Source organism: Lipotes vexillifer, unplaced genomic scaffold, assembly GCF_000442215.2.
Source record: "Lipotes vexillifer unplaced genomic scaffold, Lipotes_vexillifer_v1.1 scaffold177, whole genome shotgun sequence".
Classification (NCBI taxonomy): domain Eukaryota; kingdom Metazoa; phylum Chordata; class Mammalia; order Artiodactyla; family Lipotidae; genus Lipotes; species Lipotes vexillifer.
This window is the reverse complement of record NW_006796206.1, coordinates 603986-617329: the sequence shown is the minus strand read 5'-3', so window position 1 is coordinate 617329 and position 13344 is coordinate 603986. Positions and strand designations below refer to the sequence as shown.

At 40.9% G+C, this 13344-nt stretch overlaps 1 protein-coding gene across 1 annotated transcript in view; it reads left to right on the top strand.

Annotated features, from left to right (window-relative positions):
• LONRF2 (LON peptidase N-terminal domain and ring finger 2) overlaps nt 1–13344 on the top strand; it is a 43117-nt gene that overhangs the window by 19578 nt on the left and 10195 nt on the right. The window contains 5 exon segments of the mRNA XM_007468347.1: nt 1031–1149; nt 7771–7881; nt 10018–10179; nt 10698–10899; nt 12445–12572. Coding sequence (XP_007468409.1) covers nt 1031–1149; nt 7771–7881; nt 10018–10179; nt 10698–10899; nt 12445–12572 — 722 coding nt within the window.

The following is a 13344-nucleotide window of genomic DNA, read 5'->3' as shown; positions in this document are numbered from 1 at the left end:
TTCCTGCTGTTACTTTTCCCTTTTCCCACTTTTTTCCTTGTCATACCTTCTCTATATTATACATTTGTAGCAATGACATAATTAATACCTGCTCCCCATGCCTTGCCTGCACCTTTGACCAGTTAACTCTATAAACAAAGAGGAGATGTGGTAGCCTTTGGAAAGTACCAAGTGGTTAGATTGAGAAAAAGGTCAAGATCAAGGGTTTGGAGCAGGCCAAAAATGCGTCTTAAGTGGAGAGATGAGAACACATTTTAGGCGCCCAGAATTTTATTGATGAACTAAAATGCACACTTCAGCCCTATTTCAAAGACTACAGTGAGTATGGGTAGAGTGAACTCTGTCCAGCGGCCTAAAAACGTGGCCATGATGGTTCTGCTTTCCTGAGCTCCGGCTTTATCACGTTTCCACGGTACCCTGCCTAATCAACAACTTCATACACTGTCATCACTTCGTAGCGAGAGCACCGTTAGCTTCTCTGTAAGCTGTACTTAGGTCCTTAGTAGCATATGAGTACTGTAATCCTCAGGATCTCTTCCGTTTGAAGAATCCAGGGAAAAGGAAGATTTGTTTGCCCTTTTTTCCCACTTACCTGAACATATTATGGGTACGAATCTGCACCCGCTCAGTTGCATAGAAAAACAAATGATGTTTTACTTTTCTGTTTTTAAGCGTGAATTTCCTTGTGTACTTTCAAGAAAATTATTCTAAATCTTTTCTTTTTAAATAACTAGTTATACCATTAAGATGATTCAGCCTCTACTCAATAGAGATTATGTTGTAGCTAGTGTGTGTGTAGCAGTCTGTTTTTGCTGGTGCATTTTGAAACCTCACTCGTTCTCTTTCTGATTTCCTGAGAAAAGCTATGTAAAATATACTTATCAAACTATGAAACTCTACACATGATTAGAGGAGGTATTATTTAGTTTACCTTTATGTTTGTTTTCTGATTTAATATTTTTAATGACTTAAAGATCATTTTTAAAAACTGAAGTCAGTTTTATTTATTTCCATTCCTCATGCCTTTCAGCTCCTGGTGATAATTCGTTATTGCTGCTGCGAGCAGAATTGTATTTATCCATGAAGAGCTATGAACAGGCTCTGCAGGACGCCAGTGCAGTTTGTCAGAATGAACCTCTCCTGCCTAAGGTATTTGTATAGGTTGGCTTTGGAGATAATAAATGTAAATTTATGGGATTTTTAAAAATTCTATTGAAGTGTAGTTGATTTACAGTGTTGTGGTCATTTCTGCCATCCAGCAAAGTGATTCAGTTACACGTATATACATTCTTTTTCATATTCTTTTCCATTATGGTTTGTCACAGGATATTGAACATAGTTACCTGTGTATGGGATTTTCTGAAGAATAAAGTAAGATCATTGTGATTAGTACCTACGGACAGAGTACATTTCCCTCAAATGGTAGATAGTCTAAGTGTAGCAATCCACTTCATAATAAACCAATTCAGTTTAAAAGACCAAGTTTCCAACTGGATTTGGATAGGAAACACTAATTTAGATTACTATTAGTAGATGATTAGCTGAATAATATGCCTTAGGCACTGAACAAATATATAAACAAACTAATAGAATTTTATGAATTGGTGAATAAAGAGGAAATGTTTAAAATTACAGTTTAAGTAGGAACATACTATATTATTATTATAATCATAATAATAGTGATTAGCAGTTGGGCCCTAATATGCATGGTGCCTATAAATGGTGTTAGTAAAAGGGTGAATGTTTTGTATGTATTTATTTTGTAATAATTTTAATCTCTGTGTCTTGGTTGGAAAGGTCTGATATTACTTCCTCTAGTGACACGAAATAAGGTTTGCTAACCTAATAACAGTAGCTTAAGTTGTCCTTGAGGTCTTTAAGGAGCCAAAGAATAAAAGTTGTAACTTTTTTCCTGAATTTTTGAATTTTAAAGCCCTTAAGACATTTTAAAGAACTTGTGATGAGATTAATGCCTATAGCATTCTCTATTATCTAATAAAAATATTTTTTTCTCCTGCTATATTGCTTTTTAATCATCTTTGTTTTAGAAACACTGAAGAAACATTAACCCAGGTTAATAGACAGGATGGATGTAGCTTGCTCTTCCTTTCTTCCTTCCATCCGTCCATTCATCCAACCAGTCATCCTTTAAAAAAATGTTTTCGTATTAGATTGAGTATTAAGATGGGTGTGGGGATGAGTCCAAGAATGGGAAGCCAACGTTTGTTGGACCAAGCCCGGAAATTTATTTTGTTGCTTGTTTGCTTCACTAAATACATTTCCTACTCGTATTTCTGATACTTTTTCTCTGATCCCTTGATCTTTTATTCTTCTGAGGTAATTCCTGTCCGTAGTGATTGAGCCTTAAGGGCTGTGAATTACAAGTCTAGTATTTCTGATTGACAGTAGACCTACGTTGCCCTTTGAAGCTAGATTCTTCTCCACGGTATTGATCTTTGTGCTAACAACCTGGCAGTGTGTCTCTGACAAAAGACAGACTTAATTACTACAAAGTTACATGTCAGGGAGGCAGCAAATGGATCTCTAGCCTTTGGGATTTGGGTTTTATTTTCAGGGTTTATTGTAAATCTGTGAATCTCAGTTCTTGATATATGTCTAGTGAAGAACAGCTCCAGCAGAAGTGCAACCTTGATAATCACTTAAAGATAGTAAAGGACAAAAGTTTATTTCCAGGTTACCATTGCAACTAAAGGAAGTGCCATTGGAAGGTGAATTCAGAGGACTGAAGGGAGGATAAGTTGGCCAACTGTGGTTAAGATGAGATGGAAGCTTCAGTTGGGGCTGGTGCAGCAGGTGTTTTACCCAAGCAAAACCATCCTTTCAAGCAAGCAGCCATGGCTGATATTGAGTCCAAGCTTTTGGTGCAAATAGAGATGGGCCAGTACTAGCAAATGATTTGCCCATATTCAGAAATATAACCCAGCAAATGATAAGTTGATGCAGCCGAATCCAGGAAAGTTAACTGCCTACTAAAACAAAGCCCGGTAATCCTCAGAAGAATACAACAAAATGCAGAGTTGATACAACATGTTATGTAAAATGTCCAGTGTTAACCAAAAATACTAGACATGCAAAGAAAGAGGAATTGTTGACTTTTACTCAGGATAAAAGATAGTCAATAAAAACTGTCTTCCTGTGGGCCCGGAAGTTGCATTTAGCAGAGAAAGACTTCAAAGCAGCTATTATAAGTAAGTTTAGAGAATTAAATGAAATTATGTCCAAAGAATTGAAGGAAAGTGTGGTGTCTTGGAATTAATAGACAGTCCCAAGGGGGAAATTGAAACTATAAAAAAATGGAAATACTAGAGCTGAAAAATACAAATGCTGAAATAAAAGATAGCTATATAAACTCAATAGCACATTACACACGGCAAAATAGTCTGTGAAACTGAGGCTAGAGTGATAGAAATTACACAATCCAAAGAACAGAAACAAAAAAGTTTAAAGAAAAATGAATCTTAGAAACATATGGTACAATATATGTGTAATTGGAATCCCAGAAGGAGAAGCTAGAAAATGGCAGAAAAAAATTTGAAGAAATAAGGGCTGAAAGCTTTCCAAATTTAATAGAATATATTAATTTCAGATCTAAGAAGCTTAATGACCCCAAAGCAAAATAAATACAAATAAATACACTCCCTGACACATCATAATGACTGCCACTCAGTAATCCAAAGATAAAAAGAAATTCTTGAAAGCACCAAGAGAAAAATGACATGAAGTGAGAAAAACGACATACAGGAAAATAATAAGATTATTAATGACATATCATCAGAAACTGTGGAAGCCAGCTAACATTGGAATAGCATATTCAAAGTGCCAAAAGAAGAAACCTTTCAACCAAAAGTCTATATCCAGTAAAAATGTATCTTTAAAATGAAGCTGAAATAAAGACATTTTTAGGAAACATGTCTTTGTTGCCAGCAGATGTGTACTACAAGAAATGCTAAAGGAATTTTTCAAGTCTGAAGGAAAACAGTAAATTGTAACTCAAATGTAAAGGAAGTGATGAAGTGCACCACAAATAGACCAAAGCAAGAACCAACTAACTACATGGTGTCTACCAATTTTAACCAATTTTAAATGCAAAGATACAGACTTAAAAGTCTGTAGAAATATACCCTCAGAGGGATTTCACCCCATGGGGAAAGGAGAACAGGAGGACCTCAGCAATCCTTGTCACCACCATGGACCTCTGCAGCCTTTGCTTCCAAGGATGTTTACAGTCTTCACCAATCCTGAACCCAGATGATGGAGCTGCCCAGGGTCCTTCCCCAGGGTCTCCTTCCCAGTGCTGGAGCTCTCACTGTGGTGAGACCTGCTTTCAGGAACCCAGGTTGCTGCTGTGCCCCACTCATGAGGATTAGGGTGCCACAGGGCCTCACCACCTGTGGGAATCAGAGCTACCTCTGTGCTGTGCCCTTCCCCCTAGGGCCTAAGTGAGTTAGGGTCTATACATCTGCTACTCTGCCATCACAGGACCATGAAGCTGCTGCTCTGTGCCCCGCCCCCTGGGTCCTCAGTTGGGACTTTGACTCTGTCACCAGACTGTGCAGCTGTTGCTCTGTGCTCCATCCCTTCTTCCTCAATTGGGACACCTCTGTGCCCTGTTATCCCTGGGCTTTGCTGCTGCTGCATCTTGCCCCCTCTTGACCCCCTTAAATACAAATCACTGCAGGGAGACCCAGACCCCGGTTCCATGGGTGATGTACACACACTTGCACCTCAAATACTGACTCCATCATCACAGCAAGTGAGCCTGTGTCCCAGGCCACAGGGGCCATGGTAGTTCTGCCTGCCACTGAGCTCGTGACATCTGCTCTGCTGCTGCTCTGAATGCAAGTGCCTCAGGCCTGGTACCACAGAGGGATCCCCTCAGCTGGAACATCCCCCCACACACATAGAAAAGAAGAGGAGGACCCCAGCAGCCCTAGCTGCCACTGCCATTGCAGATACCCATGGGATGCTGGCGGTCTCGGCTGCTGAGTGTCCCCACGGTCATTGCCAGTGTTGAACTCAGCTGGCAGATCTGCATGGAGATGGTGCCTATGCACCCCTACCCAGTTGGTGCCCTCACAGCCAACTTTAGGTGAAGGTGAGTTTAGATGATCCACTGAAGCCAGGTCATGCAGATGGAAAATCAGTAAGGAAATAATGGACTTGAACTTGAATAAGGAATAATGGACTACTGGATCAAATGAGTCTAATAGACATATACAGAATATTCCATCAAACAGCAGCAAAATATATGTTTTCAAGGGCACACAACATTCTCCATGATAGATCATATGCTAGGTCACAAAGCAAGTCTTAATAATTTTTAGATGATTGGAATTTTATCCAATATCTTTTCCAGACACAATGGTATGAAACTAGAAATACATAATAGGAGGAAAGCTAGAAAAGTCACAAATACATAGAAATTAAATAACAGGCTTGTGAACAACCACTGAGTCAAAGATGAAATCAAAAGGAAAATAAAAAAATATCCAGAGACGAACCAAAGTGGAAGCACAGCATACCAAAATGTATGGGATGCAGCAAAAGCAGTTCTAACAAGGAAGTTTTAGCAATAAACTTTTACATTAAGAAAAAAGTAAGATCTAAAATAAACAATCTCAGGGACTTTCCTTGGTGGCGCAGTGGTCAAGAATCCGCCTGCCAATGCAAGGGACACGGGTTCGAGCCCTTGTCCAGGAAGATCCCACATTCCATAGAGCAACTAAGCCCACGCGCCATGACTACTGAGCCTGCGCTCTAGAGCCTGAGAGCCACAACTACTGAGCCTGCGTGCCACAACTACTGAAACCCTCATGCGTAGAGCCCATGCTCCTCAACAAGAGAAGCCACCGCAATGAAGAGTAGCCCCCGCTCACTCAACTAGAGAAAGCCTGCATGCAGCAACAAAGACCCAACACAGCCAAAAATATATATATAAATAAATAAATAAATAAAGATACTAATGCTTTAAAAAATTAAAAAAAACAACAACCTTAAATCTCAAGAACCTGAAGAACAAACTAAGTTAGCAGAAGAGAGTAAAAAAGATTAGAGCAGGAATAAATGAAATTGAGATGAGAAAGACAACATAAAAGATGAACAAGACTAAGATTTGGTTTCTTGAAAAGTTAAAATTGACAAACCCTTAGCTAGACTAGGGAAGAAAGAGATGACTCAAATAAATAAAATGATGAGTAAAAGAGAAGACATTTGATACCACTACAAAGGTTCAAAGTGACTACTTTGAACATTTATAAACCAACAAATTAGGTAATTTAGAAGCAATAGGTAAATTCCTAGAAACTTACAGCCTACCAAGTCTTGAATCAAGAAGTAATTAGAAAATCTGGACAGACCAATAACAATCAAGGGGATTGAACCAGTAATGGAAAATCTCCCAGAACAGACAATCCCAGACCCAGGTGGCTTCACTGAGGGATTCTATCAATCATTTAAAGAAGAATTAATGCCAGTCCTTACCAAACTCTTCCAAAAATTGAGGAGGATGGAACACTTCCAAGGTCGTTTTATGAGATTAGCATTACCCTGATACTGAAGCTAGACAAGGCCATTGCAAGAGAAGGAAAGTATAGGCCAATTATCTCTAATGAACGTAGATGCACAAATTCTCAATACAATACCAGCAAACCAAAGTAAAGAGCGCACTGAAGGATCACTACAACGTGATCAAGTGGGATTTATCCTTAGGATGCAAGGATGGTTCAACATACGCAGATCAGTCAGTGTGATACCCCACATTAATAGAATGGAGGATAAAAATTATAGGGTCATCTTTTTTTTTTTTTTTTTTTTTTTTTTTTGCGGTATGCGGGCCTCTCACTGTTGTGGCCTCTCCCGTTGCGGAGCACGGGCTCCAGACACGCAGGCTCAGTGGCCATGGCTCACGGGCCCAGCCGCTCCGCGGCACGTGGGATCTTCCCAGACCAGGGCACGAACCCGTGTCCCCTGCATCGGCAGGCGGACTCTCAACCACTGCGCCACCAGGGAAGCCCTGGTCATCTTAATAGATGCAGAAAAGGCATCTGACAAAATTCAGCCCCCTCTTATGATATAAACTCTTAACAAATTAAGTACAGAAGGAATGAACCTCAGCATAATAAAGGCTATATATGACAAGCTCATAGCCAAAATCATGTTCAGTGGTGAAAAGTTAAAAGCCTTTTCTCTGTGGTCAGGAGCAACACAAGTATGCCCTCTCTTTTCTTAAATCAATTTATTTTTATTTTTGGCTGCATTGGGTCTTCGTTGCCGCATTGCATCCATAAAGCAAAAACAAAATGCTGTTGGAAAATATTGACCCGTATTGCATTTTGTTCATTTGCATTGTGGAACTTTGTATATTACACTTTGTGTTAGTTATGTCTGTCCTGTCTGTGTGCTCCCACAAGACTGTTTGCTCCTTGAAGACAGGAACATGGTAGTGACCTGTGATTACTGGGTGAGTGAAGGGTGGTAGACAGTCAGTTCTCTCTTAGCATGTCCCTTGGGACTGCTTTGGGCTCACATCCCAGGTATGGACTCCTGTGTTCTGATTGTGTGTTGCACTTGTGTGACATTAGTTTTGCCCAGTTTCGAAGGCAGAGCTAGAGCCAACCTCGGTGGGCTTGTGTTTATTCTACTTAATGTGCAAATAAAACAGTTCCAGTGATTTTTTTGATTTCAGGGGTGTTTGTACACAAGTATATCATCACACTGTTTTTTCAAATGTATATCTTTGGATGAATCCAGGGACATCACGTGAAAGCTCTGGCTCTTTCCGGACTGGGAAGAAGTAAGGAGTTTCTCTACTGCCTTGCTTTAAATCCTGAATGTAACTCAGTGAAGAAAGAAGTGCAGAAGGTGTGATTTCCTTTCAATGACTTTCTCCTTGAAGTCTTATTTTCAGCCTTTGTGTCCATGCTGAGTAGCTGCTGTACACGTAAAATGAATAAGAAATGTAGTTCTGAATATTCATGACAGTGTGATTTAAAACACAGTGATAATGATGAGTTCATGCATTCGATAATGCAGCATGTTTCATGAGACAGTGTACACATACCTCAGTTCTGCTGAAATAATGACACGTGTTAGTGAGGCAGGGTAGATGTGTGCAGCTGGGGCGGCAAAATGATTTATCCTAGAGTTTGTAATTCAAGGACTGTAGTTTGTGCAGAAGCCCTGTAAGAGACATCATGATATATGCAAAAGTTATCAATTCAGCTACATAGGTTGACTTGAAATTTTCAGCAAAGCTTCACCAACATGGAGCAGAAACACCTGCTCTTTTATGCACATCTTTAACCCAGTCTTATTGGAGGTCATCGAGTCACACTTGATGTAGGGACCTGCCCTATAAAAAAGCCTGTACGGTAGGTACACCGTCTTAGCATTTCCGATGACAAGGAGTCCTTGCTTTTACATCAACGTTTCCATATTTTAACACTGTTTATTTTCAACTTGTACGGTACACTTACCCTGTAATTTCCACTCTACAGTTGAGTTTTAGTCTCTGGAGCAAGAGAAAAGTTTTTCCTCCTTAATTTAAACCCCCTTAGATATTAGAGAAGAGCTGTCATCTTCACCTTAACTAGTACTTTGAACTTAACATCCTCTTCCCATAGAACAGGGTTGTCAGGTTTCCTCCTCTGGCTGCCTTGCTGTATACCCTGAACTTTAGCCCCTACATCCAGTGGCTGCAGGTGGTGAGCTTTTATCTTCCCTGTGTTCACTGGGAGTTTATTTTTATCCTACCATCACACTGTTGGCTTCTATTAGAACGGTAATTAGCCAGAATAGCCAGATTTTTTTTTTAAATGAGAACTTTCTAGCAATATTTTTTATCCTGTCCTTGTGTAGTTGACTGGTCTTTGTTAATCCTGTTAAGTTGTCACTCATTGGTTTTGATCCCGGTTTCAACTTGTCAAAATAATATTGAATCTTGAGCTTGGCTAATTTTAACGATTCCTGCCTGCTTTGTCTCACCTGCAACTTTCACAAGAATCGTAAAACATACGTTACCCCAACTGATCCTTACAACAGCATCATGAGAAGTTCAGCCTGAGCTCAGCGAGATTAAGCAGATTCAGGAAGGTCCCAGGACCAGGATTCAGGTCTTGTGGATTCTTGCCTGTCTGGTGCTTTTGCATACAGACAAGATGTTTTTCCTCCAGCGTTTTATGGGTGCTAGGTATCTTCTGTCACAGACGGCGCCAAACAGTGCCAGCCTCCTGATGCCCGTGAGATGTGGTACCCTCCCTGGCAGCCTCCTGCAGCTCTGCTGACCCCCTGAGGACACTTCTGTCCCTGCTGGGGTGCTGACCCTCACTGCCGCAGAGGTCGTGGGTTCTGGTGCGCTCATCTGTCACCTGCAGCGCAGTGGGTGCATCTTCATTGAGGTTTCAGTGAATCCTCTATGCTCTTAAGTCCTTGGATTCAGCTGAGTCCATGAGGTTTGGCAGGACCATCGAGGGACTGGCCGGCACTTCCCACCACCACCAAAAGCTGGTGAACCAGAACTGTGTCCCTTCACCTTCTCTTCCTTTAAAGTTCTTACTGGTTGACTCTTCTGGTTCTCTTGTAAATTAAGCAGCCCTCTAGAACTATCTTCATCCTGAGCTGTGGGTCATCACAGCTCAGGTTCAGTCTGGGACCCCCTGCAACCGATACACCCCACGTTTCTCTCTTATCCCTGAGACATTTAGGGGAGATTTTCTGTAGCAGGTGTGTAAGGACCAAACTGAAAGAGACTGTAATGCTCACATTTTGTAATTGGTAAGAGTAAGATGGACAGGAACTGGGGGCTAAAATGCTTAAGATGTTGACTGTGGTTTCAGAAACACTTGAATTTTAAAACGTTGGCAGTTGGAATAGGGTAATTATTCTTGTCAGTGTTTTAGGCCTGTTTGGCCTCAGAGTTTCCTCTGAGTCTTTCAGGTATGGGATGTATTTTTCAAAACTGTCTTAAAATATATATTTTTCGTCTTGGCGATTTTACAGGTAATGTGTGAGGTGTTTTTCCGTGCTTCAGAAAACGTGCCTCAGAATTTAACATCTTCCGTCCAAAGCAAAATGTTGAACACAAGATTAACGGCGCAGTGTCAGAACTACATAAACAGCCAGCCTCCTGTGGAGGGAGGTGGCAGTGCAGGGAGTTCTAAGGTGGGAAGTGCACGTGTTTGTCAATATTATCTTGATGAAGCTTTATGTAATTTTGAACATTTACAAGTTACTCAGACGGTTGCATTACGTTAGCTACAAGCACGTCTTAAGACCAGTTCTGGCTTCCCAGCCTGAGAATTGACACTTTTAATGGAATTTGATGGAAGTAATGAAAATCAATGAAGATTGAAAGAAACTTTTAGAACATCTCCAAACAACCCACAACCTCAGGAGACTTGATATTATTTTGTCTTGGAGAGAAGAGAGCAGAGGGATGGTTTGAATATATGAAGATTGGTGTTCAGTTGATCTGTTTCCGGAAGAAATTATCCTTATATTTTACCATGAAAAGTGTAAAGTTCACCTTAGAAGTTAATAGATGAAACCAATTATGAAGGAAGAGTATATGCTCTCTTTTTCTCCAGAGATTTCTAAGAAAGGCTACTGCATGATTTTTTTTTTTTCTCTGACGCTGTGATTTCTTTAATATTCAGGATTCTTTTTTCCTACTTAACCAGAATCCATCTGAGAAACAGGATGTGTTTAGAAATACCAATTCTCCGGTGTTATATTTTATACTGGGCCTACACTGTGAGGAGGATAAGGAAGTGTTAGAAAGTTTTCTTCCAGCGGCGCTGAGCACTGGTTAAAAGAGACAGTTTCCGAATGATTTGGAGGATGCGCACGATGTGAACGGTCCTGGAAAAATTCCCAAGAAAGGTCAGTAAGGCTACCTTTTTTTTTTTTTTTTTGCAGTACGTGGGCCTCTCACTGCTGTGGCCTCTCCCGCTGCGGAGCACAGGCTCCAGACGCACAGGCTCAGCGGCCATGGCTCACGGGCCCAGCCGCTCCGCGGCATGTGGGTTCTTCCCAGACCGGGGCACGAACCCGTGTCCCCTGCATCGGCAGGTGGACTCCCAACCACTGCGCCACCAGGGAAGCCCAGTAAGGCTATTTTGTCACTGAGTGTGTGACCCTAGAGTGATAGAATGTTGGCTGATACTCATATACTTTAGAAAAATTTTATATAGGTGGTTTAAAATTGATAATGAAATGAACATATCACTTTCCAGATTGTAGCACAGTTTAAATGTTTACCCGTACAAGGACTTCATAGTCAAAAATAGCAGAGAAAATTTAGGTATAACTTTCACTTTTATTCATGCTTTACAGATAAATTATGGCTGTATACAGTCAGCCCTCAGTATCTGCGGATTCAACCAACCATGGATCAAAAATATTCAGAAAAAAAATAATTCCAGAAAGTGCCAAAAGCAAAACTTTCTTTTGCCCTGTGTAGGAATGATTTATCAATACATAGCATTTACATATATTATTATAAGTAACCTAGAGATGATTTAATGTACAGGCACACCTCATTTTATTGTGCTTTGCTGATTTTTTTTTTTTTAACAAATTGAAGGTTTGTGGCAAACCTGTGTTGTCAGAAGATGGTTAGCACATTTGGCGGTAAATTATTTTCAATTAACACATGTACATTTTTTTAGACATAATGCTGTTGCACACTTAATGGACTACAGTATAGCATAAACATAACTTTTATATGCACTGAGAAACCAAAAAAAAAATTTGTGAGATGCAGTTTATTGCAATATTTACTTGATTTCAGTGTACTGGAACTGACCCTGCAATATCTCTGGGCGATGCCTGTACGTGGGAAGATGTGCTTAGGTTATATGCAAATACCACACCATTTTACATAAGGTACTGCAGCGTCAGGGGTCTTGGTATCTGTGGGGATCCTGGAGCCAGTCCCCACGGGGATACGGAGGGACAGCTGTACTGCTAATCCCATCCAGCATGGTTTGTTACATTGGTGTAACATAGTTTATCCAGAGGAAATACAGTTATCACATGCTCTTACCCAGATGTGCAAGTGTTAATTATAGCATTTAACTTTTTCAGAGGCTGATTCCTCACCCCAAAGGAACGTGAGCTCTAACGTAGGAGAAAGTGCAGAGCTCCTGATAGATGTGGCTGATTTTGAGTGTGCCCTTTGTATGAGGAAGGATGACAGAGAATCTACGCAACTGTGAAGAATTCAGCCTTTCTGAATTTTGTATCCTAAACATAACGGGCTTTTTATTGTTAGAGAGATTACGTATATCTCAATAACAATTGATTTATTTTCTGAAAATAAGATTAAGGAAGTTATAAGTGGAAAATGGATATAAGTGATTTCTAGAATTCTTATAAAAAGGTTATTTGAAAACGTCTTCTGGACATTTCTTGCTGAAAACCCAGATGTTTTCTCCAGGTTGCTCTTTGAGCCTGTCACTACGCCCTGTGGACACACGTTTTGCCTAAAATGCCTCGAGCGCTGCCTGGACCATGCCCCACATTGTCCTTTGTGCAAAGAAAAACTCTCAGAAGTAAGTATTTCTTGGGAACTGACAATTCCTAGCACTTTTTAATTCGGTCTCAACCTACTTCCCCTTCACATCCAGCTTTAATTCCTCAGACCCTCAATGCCCTTTCCAGTCCAGGTCAAGTCAACTCTGCCTTTTGTGTGCGTCTGTGTAAGTAGCATCGCAGTGCCAGAGTAAACCCACAAAATAGGGAAGATTAAATTTCACTTTAAATTCATAATCTTAAATCTGAGACCCAAAACCTTATTAGTCATTCTTTTTTTTTTTTAATAAATTTACTTATTCATTTATTTGTTTTTGGCTGCATTGGGTCTTTGTTGCTGAGCACAGGCTTTCTCTAGTTGTGGTGAGCGGGGGCTACTCTTCGTTGTGGTGCACGGGCTTCTCATTGCGGTGGCGACTCTTGTCGCGGAGCACGGGCTCTAGGCACAAGGGCTTCAGTAGTTGTGGTGCACGGGCTTAGCTGCTCTGCGGCACGTGGGATCTTCCCGGACCAGGGCTCGAACCCGTATTGGCAGGCGGATTCTTAGCCATTGCGCCACCAGGAAAGTCCTTATTAGTCATCCTTACTGTGCTTCTCTGGTAGCCTCAGCTTTTCACTCTCCAGGTGGTTCTTTCATATCTCTCTTCTCTCCCACCACCTGCTGCTCACCCTCCCTGACATTGTGGTACTCATGGAAAGGGTATACACCAGCAAAATGGAAATTGCGTCTTCCTTCCTCCAAGGGAACGCTTTCTTTTGTGCTTCTCTCATGGTGGGGGGGGGGGGGGGGGG